The sequence below is a fragment of the Solanum pennellii genome, chromosome 8 (assembly GCF_001406875.1).
Source record: "Solanum pennellii chromosome 8, SPENNV200".
NCBI lineage: Eukaryota > Viridiplantae > Streptophyta > Magnoliopsida > Solanales > Solanaceae > Solanum > Solanum pennellii.
Genome location: NC_028644.1, coordinates 64,686,120 through 64,704,497, shown reverse-complemented (window position 1 = coordinate 64,704,497; position 18,378 = coordinate 64,686,120). Strand labels below are relative to the sequence as shown.

General features: G+C 34.5%; 2 protein-coding genes across 2 annotated transcripts; both read left to right on the top strand.

The window, feature by feature from the left end:
* Positions 1-3,896: 3,896 nt before the first annotated feature.
* LOC107027039 (alpha/beta hydrolase domain-containing protein 17B) lies at positions 3,897-11,873 on the top strand. Its single transcript, XM_015228198.2, has 5 exons — positions 3,897-4,722; positions 6,188-6,224; positions 6,334-6,570; positions 7,263-7,310; positions 11,097-11,873. Exons 1-5 carry the CDS (start codon positions 4,397-4,399, stop codon positions 11,619-11,621), a joined length of 1,173 nt encoding a protein of 390 aa, XP_015083684.1. The 5' UTR covers positions 3,897-4,396; the 3' UTR covers positions 11,622-11,873.
* Positions 11,874-16,200: 4,327 nt separating this feature from the next.
* On the top strand, positions 16,201-17,960 carry LOC107026886 (40S ribosomal protein S30). The gene is made up of 3 exons (XM_015227997.2): positions 16,201-16,313; positions 16,481-16,618; positions 17,695-17,960. The coding sequence occupies exons 1-3, from the start codon at positions 16,310-16,312 to the stop codon at positions 17,739-17,741; spliced, it is 189 nt and encodes a 62-aa protein (XP_015083483.1). The 5' UTR covers positions 16,201-16,309; the 3' UTR covers positions 17,742-17,960.
* The last annotated feature ends 418 nt before the right edge of the window (positions 17,961-18,378 follow it).

Below are 18,378 nucleotides of genomic sequence, written 5' to 3'. Positions count from 1 at the left end.
ACACTAAGTTACTGAAAAATAAGTTTAAAAAAGCATGTTTATAATACTATTTCTTTTTATTAATTCATGTTGAAAAGTAGATGATTCATTCCATATACTAAGTTCAAATGAACTCGTAAATGGTCCATGCTTAAAAGGTCTTTAAAAAATAAAACAGATAAATATCAAAGTAATGAATTTATATTTTTAATAATACAGACATTTGAATATCCGATAGGATATAACCAAAAATAATAGAACTGTGAAATTATTGCCTAACTATTTTTTTTTCTTTTTCGACATTACCTAGCTACTCCTGTTATCCAAATGAGATAGTTTGGTTGCCTATTAACACGAAATATAAGATTTTAAAAAAAATATATTTTTGTAATTTCTAAGTTCTAACATGTTGATTACAAGAAAGTTTGATATGGTACTTGTAGAAATCCATAAAATTATCAACGGTATTAATAGTTGATCATATTTGTTGTATTAGTAGTATTGATCAATGTTGATAATTGATCGTATTGATCAAAAATAATAGTATTGATTAAGAATAATAACATACTCTTTATATATGAGAGAATTGTAGAATCCTAAATTAACTATACTTAAAGTCTTACTACAATACTTATTACTACTATAATAATAAAGTAATTAAATCTTATACTATAATTCTAATAGTAATCTAATCCTAGTCGTACTATAATATTAATCATAATATAATTCTTAGACGAAATATAATTCTAATTAACATAGATAGTCTAATCCTAGTGTGACTCTAATTTTTAGCAATGTTGTGAACTCGACAGTCAGCTTCGTTGGACCTGTTCCTTCGAATGCTCCAATCCTCAACTTCCTTCTTCATCAACACTTGTTACAGATAGGTCAGTCAACTGCGATGGATCCGTTCTTTTGACATATTTTAATCGTCAGTTTCCTTCCTTTTCAACAATACTCTTGTTCTAATATACTTGTTACTTATTGTTTTTTCGAATTAAAGTCATTTACATTATTATACAAAAAAATTTATAAATTACAAATTTTTATACAAAATATAATATATCTTAAAGTTGTTATTAAATATTAATATTGATGGCTCACAAAAAATAAATTGCCACAAATAAAAAAAAATGTAACATATTGAGTTTGGATCACAACAAAGGGCATATCGTTCATTGACTTTTAACCAAAACACTATTTAATTTTAATTATTTCCCCTACTTTTACTTTTAACGTCAAAACAAAATTATTGATTTTCCCTTGTTGTTTTCTTCAATATTTCCGTCGCAATGTATTTGATTTTAATACTAATGAGATTTACTAAATAACTTTATTTCGAACAAAAATAAAAAAATAAAAAAATAAGAGGTACATCATATATTAATATATTAATGTTTGATTTTTATATTGAATATTGATTACAGTTAAATTTGCTCATTGCATGATCTAATTTCGCTAATAATACCGTTGATAAGGTTTTCTTTTAATTTCAAAGACTCAAATTTGAAATCTCTAATTAAAACGGAAGGATGCAACTTTTTACCATAATTCATAATAATTATTACCATTTGTTCTCATTAAGTTTACATAAATACATACATCATTTACTAGTTAACATTTCATAATCGATCCAAAGAAGTTGTAGAAATAACGCTCCCTTCATTCATGCTTGACTTCTCATATCTATCAAAAAATTATAAATAAGACAGACATATTTATATCATTCCTAATCATCATTAGACATTATTAGAAAAAAATAAAAATTATAATAAAAATAGAATAGATATAAAAAGAAAACTTATCTCTTAAATTTCAAAACTACACAAATAAAAATAGATATTTGCAATTAATTTAGGTAAACAAAAAAAAGATATATGAAGATATTAACCAATTGTTTCTATGAATTATTTTCTTCTATTTTTGGAGATTCATATCCTAAACTAATTAATTAGTTCCTATTGCCTAATTATTTTTTTATGGTCTATTTATTATTAAGTTGATAACTTGAAATATATTCCCATTGCCTAATTAATTTCTCGTGGTCCATTTAAAGTACTATATATAGGTTGGGGACATTTTATCAATACTGGTCTTTTCCCCAAAATTGTTGAAAAGATCAAACATTTCTATTTTTAGTGTAGATCCAATTTTTTTTTTTTGACATTATGTAAATAATTCAGCAAATAATTGAACAAAAAAAAAGGACCTTTTTTTATTAGATAAGCTACATCGTGAATCATGAACTTAATCAAACCAATAATGTGTTGAATTTTCGTGTTATTACCATTTTATTACTCTCTTTAATTCAATATGTATGTCTTGATTTTATTTTCTTTTAGAAAAATATATATTTTCTAGAGTTATTACTAGTAATTCTTCAATTATAATCCATATGATACGTTTTAGTTTATAAGATTTAGTGGTATTTTAATATACTATGCATGTTCTTTAATTTTTTAGATCATAATATTTTAAATTGTACTTACTTTTTTAAAAAATTCAATATTCAGACAATCTAAGACATATAAAATAAAAGAGAGTATATTATATTGTTGACTTAAAGTTTTGTTGTATTTTATTCAAAAAGCGAGGTAATTGATTAAAATTATTGAATAGTTAATCGGTAGAATTTGTTTTATTACAAAATCACGGGGTAAAATGCTTAAATTTTAGATAATTTGCTAAAAAAATTTGAAAAAATTTATAAAAAACTTCTGATGATTCACTGCGAGATATAACAAACTAATCTTCTAGTTATATTTTTAAAATTAAACTCCAACTTTTGATTTTTGATCTAGTAAAGTAATTCATACACAACTTATTTAAATGGGGCCAAAAATTAAATAGCAATAAAAAAATGATTTTATTTGAACTAATCACTCGATCATCTCATATGTTCTATGTATAGATCTTATGCATTAATTTCTTAAAAATTAGATAGAAAACATTCGCCAAATATTGCTAAGCATGTTTAAGTTTACATAATTTCAAAACAACCACTTTATTAAAATTTTAATTTCTACAAATGAAATTCTAGAATATTACTCATATTACATTATGAAATTTTGTTTAAAATTATATTACAGTAATTATTTTTTAATTTAAAAAAATAACCTACCCACCCAAAATTACTGCTTTTAGCTCGACTGATATGATTTGTCAAACCTACATTGGTCAATCTGACACACTTCAATTAACAAGTCCTTTAAACTTTAATTTTAAATCTCATTTAAAACAATAATAATGATAAAAATATTAAAATTTTAAGTTCCATTTGCTGACCCCCACCTCCTCATACCCCCCACCCCACCCCTACTCAAAGAAAAGACCCTTTACAAAAAAGAACAATAATTACGCATTATATCTATTGAAAGAAAATATTTAAGCTATATATAATAAGAAATCTAAAATTTTGATAGAGGGAATTTTAAATGAAATTTGAACTTAAAATCTTAAAATTTAATGTTGAAACTGTTAGATAATTGAGTCTGACTTTTGCTCTTATAATCAAGAAAATACATGATATATGTTATTATTCTTATATATCATATAATTTTTTATATGACCTGATATTCAAGATTCGTTCCAAGTCAGATAGATCATAATTTGAGTTTTGTTATTAATTTAGCTAAGTTGTAATAAACACATTTTATATACTATTAGTATAACAAGGTTGATGCCTTAAATATAATTAATGTTTTTATCCAATATAATATTATAAATTAGGCTATTAATACATTTTATATTAAACTATATATTTTACAAAAATATTGAAAATATTTTTTGTTGACATAAATTATTAGGTACATTTTTTGAACTATAGCTAGATACATTTAATATTTGTTGTATAACAGAATAAATAGTTTCAAACTCTTATAAAAATACGAGTCTCTTAATTAAAAGTCGAGAGAAGTGTTAGAAACTCGTTTCATTTTCTTTTTGGTTTGCCTCTTATACTTCCAAAGGAAAAGCAGAGTCTCAAACACAACAACAAACACTTGCTCTCTCTGTCTGCCAAAATCCCTCAAAACTCATCAGTTTTCCATAGCAAGTTCACTGTTACAACAGAGAGTCATTTCAAGAACACCCTGTTTTTGTTTTTTTTGTGTTTTTTATTTTAATGTGTAGTGAGTGAATGAATACCAACAAAATATATGTAAAAATGATATCATCTTTTACATTTATGTAGCCAAACATACAGTCCAAACTCTTGGAAAACTCACCTCCATCTTTTACCCACTTATTTTTCCTTTTTTTCCCCTTCAAAGAACCAAACAAAATTCACCATTTTTTCAACCTACCCCATAAAAATCAACTAAATTCAAGAACCCCCTCATTTACCCTTTTTTTTTTCTCTGTTCATTTTGCTCACATGCATTCATGAGTTGGGTCTGTAGAGACCATTCAGCTCGTAATGGGTTGTTGTATATCTCAGTTGGCAGCAAAGTTTGCTTTTTTTCCTCCATCACCAGCTACATATCAAGTAAAGAAAAGGGATGATGGAAGACTTGTAGCTGTTTCTACAACATCTTCTATGCCTATTTCTGGTGCTGCTGATGATTCTTCTCTTGATGTGCTTTTGGTTGACACCAAAAGGGGCAACAAGATTGTAGCTTTTTACTTAAAAAATCCATATGCTAAACTTACTGTGCTTTACTCACATGGCAATGCTGCTGATCTGGGACAGCTATATGACTTGTTTGTTCAGCTTAAAGCTAATCTCAGAGTCAACCTTATGGGGTCTGCTTTACATTCCTTCCTTTTTTTTTTGTTTTCTCACTCTTTTGCTATTTTAAAAAAATTGATGTTAGGTTTTGGGGTTTTTTTTAGAATCTTATGTAGGACATGTGTGTAAGAAGAATCTTGTGTGGAGATACTTGTTTCTCTGTTTAATGTTTTGAGGTTGTTTTCTATGGTGATTTATAAAAATCTGAGCTTGAAATGGTAAATCTTGGTAAAAAAATTTCAATTTTTTTTAATTTTCTTTGTGTTTGGGGTTTGGGGGTGAGATATGGGTCTTTATCTCCTCTCCCCTTTTTGCCATGTACCTAGGTTGCTATTTCTCTCTCATGGGTTGGTAAAGGTCACTTTTTAGCCCATTTTCTGTAGCTGGAAAAAAGATTTAAGCTTTTTTCATATTTTCTGTAGAGATTTACTTAATTTTTATTGTTATTTCACCTTCATTTTGCCAGTTACTACCATGTTGATCTCATGGTTTTCAGTGAAAAAATTCATGGTTAAATGAACTTGTATTGTTTCTTGGAGGTTCTCTGATTTATTTTCTCCTCATCAGTGCCTTTTGATCTATAAACTTTTGTTGTGTTTTGGCAGTGAGTTTTCATCTTTCTTTCTTTTTTACTGAGAATTGGAAAAAGTAAAAGCAATGCCTTGTGAATTTTCATTGTTGTCACAAATCACTAGTCTTTTTCCAACAGTTACAAGTTTTTTTTATTTTCTTTGTCCTTATATGTACTGTGATAGATTTTCACTCTATTCACCTACAGAATGAAGTGTAAAAGTGAAATGGGGTTTCACTTGTGGGGTTGGACAGAGACATGGGTCCCTACTTTGTAGAGGGAATAATAAAACATTGCCCTTAATTCTGAGACCTGCCTTTGATTTTGCTCTATCATGTGTTTTCTTCCAATATACATACAGTGTCCATAGAACAAGTCTTCTTCAGTGAGTTTGACAGACGTGTCGAGCTGCTGCATATTAGGGATGCAAATTGCAATGACAGTGCAGTACTTTTGTTTTTGTGAGTTTGACTTAATTGTGACTAGTAATCTGATGAAGCCTTAATTTGTATTTGTTGGAGTTCTGCATTGGTTGGGGAATGGGCTAGCTAGTTGTGTCCTTACATGGACTTGGGCGATACTTCCCTAATGAGCTAGCATGTTGGGGCTGAGTTAGGCTCGAGTTCCATTTCTTGACATGATATTAGACACGTGTGTTCCCGACTAACCAAAGAGGAATCATTTTACATCCTTGATTTAATGCCATTTTGTTAAACCTTTTTTGTTTATGAAATTGCCAATTTGTTCAATACCCAACTCATGTTTTACGGTACATTCTCATGTTGCAATGCAATATATAGGCTGTTATACTTTGACCAGTTTCGGAATAAGTTGTGCTGTTCGCTACTCTAAAAAAGTTATCCTTCTGAATTTTAACTCTTTCCTAATCCATCTCAATTACGATGCAGATACGACTATTCTGGCTATGGAGCATCTACAGGAAAGGTATGTCCTTTAATTGTTAAAGCAAGAATTGAAGGACGTGGGAGCGAGTTTTGAATTTTGCTGGCAAGTTACATCTCCTTATTTTTTTTTTCTTTTTCCATAAATATAGCCAAGCGAATTTGATACATACGCGGACATAGAAGCGGTGTATGACTGCCTTCAAACAGAGTATGGAATTAGCCAGGAAGATTTGATTCTCTATGGACAATCTGTTGGAAGTGGCCCAACATTACATTTGGCAGCTAAATTACCGCGTTTGAGAGGTGTGGTTCTGCACAGTGGCATTCTTTCTGGCCTTCGTGTGCTTTGCCATGCAAACTTCACTTTTTGCTTTGACATTTATAAGGTAACTAACAGTCTTCAAGGAAATGACAATTAACTTTTTGTTGTCTTTTACCTACTTTGTCAAGTACTATTCAGTTAATTGAGTTGTCGTATTTGAATGATAAATAAATCCTGGAGCATTATTGAGGAACATAACAGAGATAGCTCTCGCAAAGTTCTCTATCTCTAGTTTCAGTGTGAAAGAATAAATTATGGTCGTTTCCTTTGCCTCAAAATACCCAAATTACTTCCACTGACTCTTGTGCTTCAGTGCTGGTACTGCATGGGTACAAGTTATGTTGCTTGGACTTCCCCAAAATGCTGTCGCATCTGTGTCGGATCCTCCAAAAATACACTACTTTTGGAGAATCCGACACTCATCCATCAACAGTTTTATAGGGTCTGAACAGCGTACAAGTACCTCATCTTATTTGATAAAGCACCCAAATAATTTATAAAATGTAGACCTATGAAGAGGGGAAAGTTATTTGCTTTCCCGGGAATGTTAGAGATAGTGAAGACTTGCAGTCAACAGTTTTGGGCTGATTTTTCTGCACTTCGTGTGAATCTTGTATTGATATTGAAATTTACACTACTTAATTTGCGAATGGCCTGAGTAGTCTATTAGGGGATCAATTTGAATACCTTATATGAATTGATTTATGTAATTTCTTGTGACCATTTTAAGCATCTAAGTGTTATGTTCATGTGCAGAATTTAAACAAGATTCAGAAGGTGAAAAGCCCTGTGCTTGTTATACATGTAAGTTACTCTTTGCATCTACATTTGGATTCAAATTTTGCTTGATAAGGAAATTGAACCTTCGTTGGAAAATGGTTGAAGTTCGAACTAGATTAAATTATCTAATATAGAGAAGACAACTTAATAAATGAACTATTATTTTTTTTCAACTTAAGAATCCTATCTGCCAATGTGACAACCCGACATATAGGAATCACTTCCTTTTCCTTTTAAGCATGATATCCATATGTGACATCTTGTGGAAATGTCCCTTTGGCATGAAACCTTTTGGATATTGCCTCTATATGTTAAGAGTCTATTTGTTGTATAATCAGGGGCAGAGCTAGAGCTTCACCTGCGGCGTCACCCAGTAACTTTGACTCAAACCCTGTAGTTGTGTTAAAGATCCACTTAGTATGTATGTATTCATAAATTTTCAATAACCCCGTAAACTGCGTTTTCCAGAATCCAGAACCCATAAACTCAAAATCCTAGCTCCACGCCTCCACCTCTATGTATAATGTGTAACAGTGTCTAAAATAAATTAAGAAGGTTTGAGTTTGGAAAGGAGATTTTGTTTTGTTATGGAAATTTATGTTCATTTAAATATTGAACTGCTAAAGACCTTGCTATTCTTTTGGTTGGTGGGGATGGGAGAATGAGGGGACCTAAGAATGATATTCAACATTGTTAAAGTACATTGTCTGATCTTATACTTTATCTCATGAGTTTTAAAGTCAGATATTTGCTTAACTCAACTAAGAAATAAAATGCATATCATATATATTTTGAATGCATATTATTTTATGGTAATAGTGAAAGATTAACTGATTGAGTTTGACAGCTAATTCAATCTTTGATAAACAAACTGATATGCATCCTTTTGCATGAGGCTCTGTAAGTACTTTTGTCCCGAGTTTACTCAGTTAGAGTCTCTTCATGATTCTGTGAAAAAACAACTAGAATTTTATGCTGAACCTTGGAGCTTAAGACAACCTTGTTCCTCTTCTCATTGCTCTTTGCTTATTTATAGTTCCCGTCTAACTTTTGAATAATGACTTGGGTTGTGTCCGGTTTTCCAATTTTCCCATGTTCCGTTGGTCAATTTTTTGGGAACATTTTCTCTAGGGAAAACATGTTCCTTAAAATGAGGAAAATGACTTACTTAGCGGAATAAAGGAAAACAAGTTCCACAAATGGCATTCCACATTGATTATGTCCTCTCCACCCTCTAGCACACCTCATCTTCATCCCACCCCTATAGCACCCACCCCACCCACCCCACATCCTTAACCCCCAACCCCCACCCATAGTATTTGTCTAAATTATGTACAAATGCTTTAGAGATAATATTTTTAACTTACGGATCAAACATTTTCTTCATACCGGACACACCCTTAAGATCAGTAGAGCAATAACCTATTAAAAAGAAAGATCAGTGGAGGAATAAGCACCCAAGGGTATAATCTAGTGGTTAGTAAGCACCAAAGGGATGGCCTGTTGGTCAATGAAGTTAGTGAAAATAATGGGAGAGCCAGGTTCAAATCCAACAAAGACAACAGTAATAGGTAGAGGTACTCTATAGTTGTGTTAACGGGAGGTAGTAGATACCCGGTGGAATAGAAAGTTAACTCTTCTATAAAATGAAGTGCCGGGTGGAGTAGTCAAGGTACATCCAGGGTAGTCCAGAAGTAACCTTTGTTTTTATTGACAAGGATCAACAGGGCAGTATGGCATGTTTTATCTAATTGACCATTTGACAAGAGGGAAATATGAGAAGCTCTATTTCGAGGTTCATGCAAGCTGCCCCTGACACCACATCTTTAATAAAGAAAGGAGTTACAAAGCACTCTTCGGTTCAAAATATCATGAAGAGGTCTTGCATGATACCAAATAGGAAAGGGGGACGTGAATCATCAAATATCTGTTTCTTGTTATTAGTTGACTTTTGTATGGATTCATAGTAGCACTAGCAGCACTGCTTCCAGCGAGCTATGCGTTCTTGCAGCTTCATCTAATGTGTCGTTTCTGAAGCGTGTGTGGCATTTCATAGGTGGTTTTTGAGACTGGATTCTTTAGATGCTTGATATACAATTACTGGTATAACTAAAAGCTGATAGATCTAGAGTTTCATACAGGAGTTTTGGAGTCTTTTAGCTGAGTTGCTTGATTTTCTCTATGATTAGACACATGCCATGTGGTTAAGTTTGTCCATTCTTTGCCGTTACAATGTAGATTTCTATTAGCTTAAGAGATTTGAGATCAAATCTCCTAGTGAAATGGCGAATCATATGATGGATGAAGATGTAACTCATATTACTAAATTAAGATGATTAAAATGGAGGGAGTGCTACATAAGTGTTTTGCGAAGGAAAGGTACATGCTCAATAAACGGCAAGTTCTATAGAACTGTTGTGAGACCGGCATGACGAGTTGACATCAACTGGTGATTGCGTTACGTTGAATCTAGTCTAATGCACAATCTCCTTCCGCATGTGTGTAGCTTCTTTTGAATATTAGCCCATCTACCTCTGTTTTCCAACCCCAACGGTGATTTGATTTGTTTAGTCTTGTGTGAATCCTGTCTTCTTGTACATGCTACTACAATAAAACAGGACTTAGAAAATGAAAGAAGATAAAGATAAATACTTAGTCCGTGTCATACCCGATATAAATCCTCGATACAACTAGTGGTTTCTAAGATATCAAAGTTGGAAACTGTGGTTTTGCATTGGCAAACAGTCTACCTGTCTGTCTCGAAAGGAAATTTGATATCAATAGAGTACCTACTAAGAAACAGCAGTTTCCTGTTTGGGTTGTTGAAGGCCTGTAGTTGATAAAAATGGGCAATTCCAGATTGCTTCAAGCCAAGTTGGTTACCCGAATATTTATTCAAATAGTGTAGGTCCTACTACGATATACACAATGCATTAATATAGATGGTACATACCAAAAGGATCTCTAAAGTCTCAACAGAAGATAACTCCAACGTTGTTTGTTTATAGTAAGAACAGTTAATTCAACATCGTCTGCTTATTAATAACATGCCAGAATAGTTTACAGCTTACATTGGCTTGTCAATTTAATGTCCAAGACCGATTAAGTGAATGGGGGAGGTTGGAGGTTGTAATTAACAGGTGACTAAACTGAATCGGCTTTGATTGCTCTATAGTGATGCAACAAATGGCTGATATGGTAGGGCGTGTTTTGTAAATGATGTATAGCTAATGAAAGACAAATCCTTCATACAGCTTATGAACGATAAATAGTTGTCACGTCAAAAGTTGCTAATTCAGCCTGAACTGTGACTTGTCAAAGGACCTCAGTGCTTCCCAATGTTGAAAACCAACGTTGTAGCATGTAGAAAGGCTTACAACACTGAAAAGGTGTTTGTCAATTTTAATTTTGATTTTGGAGTATGTGTTCCATGACTAAAGAAATATGAATAGATGATATCTAGTTCCTTGTGGTGACTAAAAAGAAAAAAGACAAAAAAAGTGCCCGATTATACTATAGCACATTATGATTGATAGCTTTAAATTACAACTTGTGCTATTCATGACATTTGTGTAAAATAATTGATATTTGCAGTCCTCGCCACAATCCCCTTTTAGTTACTTATGACCTAAGGAATAAATTCTCCACACATTTTATGTTCAGCTAGAATATGAAGGAGACTAGAGGAAAAACTTGGTGGTCACACCATATAATTTTTTATTGGTCGTGTAGAATATGAAGGATAAACTTTTTTTTTTTACTGTTTGCTGGTGCATCATCTTAATGACTTGCTACTAATATATATTGCAGGGCACAGAGGATGATGTGGTCAGTTGGCTACACGGTAATGGACTTTGGAAAATGTCGAGGGATCCATATGAGCCGTTATGGATCAAAGGAGGCGGCCACTGCAACTTGGAACTCTACCCAGATTACATCCGCCATCTTTGCAGGTTTATCCAAGAAATGGAGTGCATGACCACTGAAATCAGGCTGAAAAAGATAAAACAAACGTTACGTCTGCCAAAGAGATCAGACACCACCATTTCTACCAACTGCTGTTGTCAAGTCAAATGCAGACTACCTAATTGTCTAAATTGCTCGAAAGTGAGTTGCATGAAATGTTGCTTTTGGCCCAAATGCCCTAAATGGAAACCCAAATGCTTGGTATGTTGGAAACCTAGTTGCCTCGGATGTTCATGCACGTTACCAAAATGTTCATGCGCGTGCCCAGATTGTTCATGTGCATGCCCAAAATGTTCATTTACGTGCCCTAAATGTTCGTGTGCATGTCCAAAATGCTGTTGTTGGAGCGTAAAATGTTCGTGTTGGTGATTGTTAGCAGGTGGGTGGTGGTGGGTATACTTATTGGAAGGCAATTGTATAGTTTGCACAAGTTGTTGATGGATCTCCAAAGATGTGCAGTAGTTTGACATGATGTAGTTAAATTTAGAAGAAAATCTAAACCTATAGAATTTTATTCTTTTTATCATTTCCTCAATACTGCTAAGTTATTGTATCTTCTATGTTAGTTCTACTCAAGGTACTCTACTCATTCAATTTAGGTCCCCAGTTTCTCCTCTTTAATTGCTGAATTCATATCTATCATCGAGCCGTGTTACGGGTGCTTGACATCTTGTCAAAAGTTATAGCTAATAGCAAGGACACTAACTTATTTCTTATTAAGTAAGTGCCATGTTTGACATGAACCTTCCTAGACCTATCTCATGGACCTCGTCACAGGTAAGCATGTTGATGTTACTTAATATGTTTGTTATAGCTAATAGCAAGGGCAAGTTGTATGTATCATCCGTCTTGTCAAATGTTATAGCTAATAGCAACGGCACAACTTATCTCTTAACCAAGCAATTAAACAAGTTCCCCGTTCAACTTGAACCTTCCTAGACCTATCTCGTGGACCTCGTCATAGGCAGCATGTTAGTGTTAGGCTTGAACCTTCCTAGACCTATCTCGTGGACCTCGTCATAGGCAGCATGTTAGTGTTAGACTTGAACCTTCCTAGACCTATCTCGTGGACCTCGTCATAGGCAGCATGTTAGTGTTAGACTTGAACCTTCCTAGACCTATCTCGTGGACCTCGTCATAGGCAGCATGTTAGTGTTAGACTTGAACCTTCCTAGACCTATCTCGTGGACCTCGTCATAGGCAGCATGTTAGTGTTAGACTTGAACCTTCCTAGACCTATCTCGTGGACCTCGTCATAGGCAGCATGTTAGTGTTAGACTTGAACCTTCCTAGACCTATCTCGTGGACCTCGTCATAGGCAGCATGTTAGTGTTAGACTTGAACCTTCCTAGACCTATCTCGTGGACCTCGTCATAGGCAGCATGTTAGTGTTAGACTTGAACCTTCCTAGACCTATCTCGTGGACCTCGTCATAGGCAGCATGTTAGTGTTAGACTTGAACCTTCCTAGACCTATCTCGTGGACCTCGTCATAGGCAGCATGTTAGTGTTAGACTTGAACCTTCCTAGACCTATCTCGTGGACCTCGTCATAGGCAGCATGTTAGTGTTAGACTTGAACCTTCCTAGACCTATCTCGTGGACCTCGTCATAGGCAGCATGTTAGTGTTAGACTTGAACCTTCCTAGACCTATCTCGTGGACCTCGTCATAGGCAGCATGTTAGTGTTAGACTTGAACCTTCCTAGACCTATCTCGTGGACCTCGTCATAGGCAGCATGTTAGTGTTAGACTTGAACCTTCCTAGACCTATCTCGTGGACCTCGTCATAGGCAGCATGTTAGTGTTAGACTTGAACCTTCCTAGACCTATCTCGTGGACCTCGTCATAGGCAGCATGTTAGTGTTAGACTTGAACCTTCCTAGACCTATCTCGTGGACCTCGTCATAGGCAGCATGTTAGTGTTAGACTTGAACCTTCCTAGACCTATCTCGTGGACCTCGTCATAGGCAGCATGTTAGTGTTAGACTTGAACCTTCCTAGACCTATCTCGTGGACCTCGTCATAGGCAGCATGTTAGTGTTAGACTTGAACCTTCCTAGACCTATCTCGTGGACCTCGTCATAGGCAGCATGTTAGTGTTAGACTTGAACCTTCCTAGACCTATCTCGTGGACCTCGTCATAGGCAGCATGTTAGTGTTAGACTTGAACCTTCCTAGACCTATCTCGTGGACCTCGTCATAGGCAGCATGTTAGTGTTAGACTTGAACCTTCCTAGACCTATCTCGTGGACCTCGTCATAGGCAGCATGTTAGTGTTAGACTTGAACCTTCCTAGACCTATCTCGTGGACCTCGTCATAGGCAGCATGTTAGTGTTAGACTTGAACCTTCCTAGACCTATCTCGTGGACCTCGTCATAGGCAGCATGTTAGTGTTAGACTTGAACCTTCCTAGACCTATCTCGTGGACCTCGTCATAGGCAGCATGTTAGTGTTAGACTTGAACCTTCCTAGACCTATCTCGTGGACCTCGTCATAGGCAGCATGTTAGTGTTAGACTTGAACCTTCCTAGACCTATCTCGTGGACCTCGTCATAGGCAGCATGTTAGTGTTAGACTTGAACCTTCCTAGACCTATCTCGTGGACCTCGTCATAGGCAGCATGTTAGTGTTAGACTTGAACCTTCCTAGACCTATCTCGTGGACCTCGTCATAGGCAGCATGTTAGTGTTAGACTTGAACCTTCCTAGACCTATCTCGTGGACCTCGTCATAGGCAGCATGTTAGTGTTAGACTTGAACCTTCCTAGACCTATCTCGTGGACCTCGTCATAGGCAGCATGTTAGTGTTAGACTTGAACCTTCCTAGACCTATCTCGTGGACCTCGTCATAGGCAGCATGTTAGTGTTAGACTTGAACCTTCCTAGACCTATCTCGTGGACCTCGTCATAGGCAGCATGTTAGTGTTAGACTTGAACCTTCCTAGACCTATCTCGTGGACCTCGTCATAGGCAGCATGTTAGTGTTAGACTTGAACCTTCCTAGACCTATCTCGTGGACCTCGTCATAGGCAGCATGTTAGTGTTAGACTTGAACCTTCCTAGACCTATCTCGTGGACCTCGTCATAGGCAGCATGTTAGTGTTAGACTTGAACCTTCCTAGACCTATCTCGTGGACCTCGTCATAGGCAGCATGTTAGTGTTAGACTTGAACCTTCCTAGACCTATCTCGTGGACCTCGTCATAGGCAGCATGTTAGTGTTAGACTTGAACCTTCCTAGACCTATCTCGTGGACCTCGTCATAGGCAGCATGTTAGTGTTAGACTTGAACCTTCCTAGACCTATCTCGTGGACCTCGTCATAGGCAGCATGTTAGTGTTAGACTTGAACCTTCCTAGACCTATCTCGTGGACCTCGTCATAGGCAGCATGTTAGTGTTAGGCTTGAACCTTCCTAGACCTATCTCGTGGACCTCGTCATAGGCAGCATGTTAGTGTTAGGCTTGAACCTTCCTAGACCTATCTCGTGGGCCTCGTCATAGGCAGCATGTTAGTGTTAGACTTGAACCTTCCTAGACCTATCTCGTGGACCTCGTCATAGGCAGCATGTTAGTGTTAGACTTGAACCTTCCTAGACCTATCTCGTGGACCTTGTCATAGGCAACACGTTAGTGTTAGACTTGAACCTTCCTAGACCTATCTCGTGGGCCTCGTCATAGGCAGCATGTTAGTGTTACTTAATATGTTTGTAATTTCTGATTGCATATATCAGATCAAACTCAATAATATGGTATCAAACATTCATTGAAATCGTTCGTAGGCAGCATATTGGTGTTACCTTATGTGTTAATTATTAATGATCGCATAAATCATAATCATATCAAATACAATAAAATGATGTCAAAATATTCATTGAATTTGGTTATATCATATCATTAGAAGATTTATATAATGCTGATGTTCATTTTTCTTAGTAATTTTATCTGATATAATCAATAGACATTGATTATACACTTTTTATAAATTTTGATGTAGAAGATACATATTATTGCACCTATTGATTGATGCATGCATCAAAACAAAACAAAACAAAAAAATAGCGTTTGACTATTTATATTACTACTTGAACAAGTTAGATTCATCTATTATCAGTGATGGAGTTAGAAATTGAGATTAAATAACCTAGTCAAGGATCACAAAATTTATGTTATCATAAATAATTTAGGAGGTGTTAGTATCATACTTAATTAATTTTACTATATGCAATTTATTCCCTAACAAGCCGCGAATTCAAATTAGTCGAATTATGTACATTATTAACCACAAGCCTCAAGTTCTAAACTTGAGAGAATACTTCTTCGTCGGAGTACTTTCGTATAATTTTCTTATCCAACACAAATTCAGATTGATCGAACAATAACCTTAAAAGATTACAATAATCAATATATAACATTGGATATAATATGCATCCATATCAACTCTATCAACATTGATTATAAAACCCCCAGATTGTTTATACTACCTCCGTGCATTTTTAGTTGTCATAGATTCATAATTTTCTCTTTTAGAGTCAAAACGATAATAACTTTGAATAATATTTTTCTGATCAGTTTTTTCATCATATTGATATATAAAAAATTGAATTTTGTAGTATTTTTTTATAGTTTTTGAATATCTAAATTTTTGTTTAAACTACCTAAGTAATGCAAGTTAATTTAACTTTGAAATTTTAGTCGAATTTACTTTCGAAAAGTGCAACATCACAATTAAAAATGGACTTGAGGAAGTATACAATAAAATAATTTTTGAAAATCAATAAAGTATAGAAGTTTAATACACCTAGACTTGTGAACATAGAAAAACAGGAAAATTGCAAATATTTCAATAATATTGCATAAAAAAAAAATTAGAACATACTCAATAAAATCAAAATTTAATTGGACTACATGTTTTGGGCCATCATTTTGATTCTCTTGATACGGCCCAAGTATTTTCTCAACAAAGCCCATACAGTTGAACGACTATAAATTCATCTTAATTTCCCCAAAACCCTAACCCTATCATACTAACCTTCGTACCGGCGTCTCAGAAATCAACAATGGGTAAGCTCCGGCGACTCTTGAATACAGTTTTTGTTGTCAATTCATTTAGAATTAGGTCAAATTAAGATGAAACGAGATCAATTGATGAGCTCCATTAACTAGTTGTCAAGTAGAATTGCTGTTGAATTAGTATTGATTTTGTAGTTTTTTTGATTTGTTAATTGTAGGTAAGGTTCACGGATCACTTGCTCGTGCTGGTAAGGTTAGAGGTCAAACACCCAAGGTTGCGAAGCAGGATAAGAAGAAGAAGCCCAGAGGACGTGCACACAAGCGTATGCAATACAATCGCAGATTCGTCACTGCTGGTACGCTTTTTCTTTCTTTTACGAAATTTTACCTTGTAATGTTATATGCCCATTGTTAAAGTCTGAATCTTTTTTGTCTCCAAGAAGTAGTAGCTTCATTGATGCACAATATAGCCACTAGCTTAGAATTGTTGTTTTTATGATGTCATCGCTTTGCACTTGTAAATTAATAGGCCTTTAGCAAAGGTCCAGAATTATGGTTAACATAGAACTTAACTGTTTACTCACTGTGTAGGCATGATGTATACAATGATACATAGAGTATATGTGTGTGTATGCATCTCTGTTGTAATCTACATACATGAGAATGCAATATTGTACTTTTCTGATTAAACTGTTTTTGCTATGCATTTGAATTTTCTTGTGAAACTTTACTATATTCTAGTACCTACCTGATATATCATTAGTTTTTCTTCAGAGTCTAAAATCGTTGCTATAAAGCATTATAGTGGATATTGGGGATTGTCAGATCTTGTTATAGTATCTCTATAGTTTAACTAACTTGAGTTTGTATGCCCTTTTTTCAGAAGTAAATGATTAGTTAACTTGATTTCTTTTTCTTAGGCAATGTCTAACAAGTGTAGACATGCACAATGATGCTTAGAGACTAAATGTGTGCATGGAGAAATAGCTTATGGGTAACGCGCACCGAGTGTTGCATGTACTTTAGATATTATTAATACTATGTCTGCAATCTCCCCAATATGTATTAGTTATCCTGCATCTTTGCTACTAGTAGTATTCTAGACTAGCTTTCTGATTGTCAATTTAAGCAGTTTATTTGAGTAGTCCTCTTTCTCTGCGTATCATTATATGATCTTAATCTATGTTTGTTTGGACTCTTCAAAAGTGTTCTTCAAAAATGTTCATTGGTGTGTGTTGGATTCTTCAAAAGTACTGTATTTTTGGAGAATACGATGCATGTGTGAAAGTGGAATATGTGCAACTTAGATCTTTACAGTGTATATACCGTAATTCTGTAAATAAACAGGTCTAGTTGCTAGTTTTTTTCTCGTTATTCCAAAAGAACATTCAAACTTTGTTTCTTATGGAATGCTGCTAATATTTTGTTGCAGTTGTTGGCTTTGGTAAGAAGAGGGGACCAAACTCCTCTGAGAAGTAGATGAGGACATGAGTTACTTGAGCCAGAGAAGTTGTTTTCACCTTTGCTTTGCTTTGTAAATTTTGATTCTCAGGCGTCATAATGGGAGAAGACTAGTTTACTACTGGTATTTTTAGGTTGGATGAGTACTTTTGTTTTGCCAAGAATTAATTGAATTTTATCGTGTACTTTTCTATACTTTTATATCATTTTAATTCATTGTTTTGACTTTCTTGATTAGTTCCTTTTGCCATTATTAAATTTATAAACATGATGAAGCTGTTTTCTGAAAACAGATGTTCATACTGGTGGTTTAATTTAAGTTGGAATTTGCATAACATTAGATACTTGTCGCTGACCACGATTAATATTGGAAACACACAGCTTTGGTGCATATACTAGATGAAAAATTAGATGGCGCAAGCAGATTATGCAGTATAATTGAATCACCAAAAGCATCATTTGTTTAAACAAAAGTTAACACTTTAAAACAGAAAGTGATCAAAAGTCAGAAGTTGCTTTAATCTTGCAATTGGGCAGGTTGGGTTAAATTTAAGACGGTTCGTGATGGGATGAGACAGTAATTCGAGTTATTGAATAGATTGGGTTGAAATGGATTAAGCTAATAAATGAATGAGCGGGTTATTGATCATCCTAA

Coding starts and splice junctions, on each gene's coding strand:
- LOC107027039 (XM_015228198.2), top strand. CDS start 4,397: ATGGGTTGTTGTATATCTCAGTTGGCAGCAAAGTTTGCTTTTTTTCCT. Junction 6,225..6,333: donor ATGGAGCATCTACAGGAAAG/GTATGTCCTTTA, acceptor CCATAAATATAG/CCAAGCGAATTTGATACATA. Junction 7,311..11,096: donor GCCCTGTGCTTGTTATACAT/GTAAGTTACTCT, acceptor TATATATTGCAG/GGCACAGAGGATGATGTGGT.
- LOC107026886 (XM_015227997.2), top strand. Junction 16,619..17,694: donor TCGCAGATTCGTCACTGCTG/GTACGCTTTTTC, acceptor ATTTTGTTGCAG/TTGTTGGCTTTGGTAAGAAG.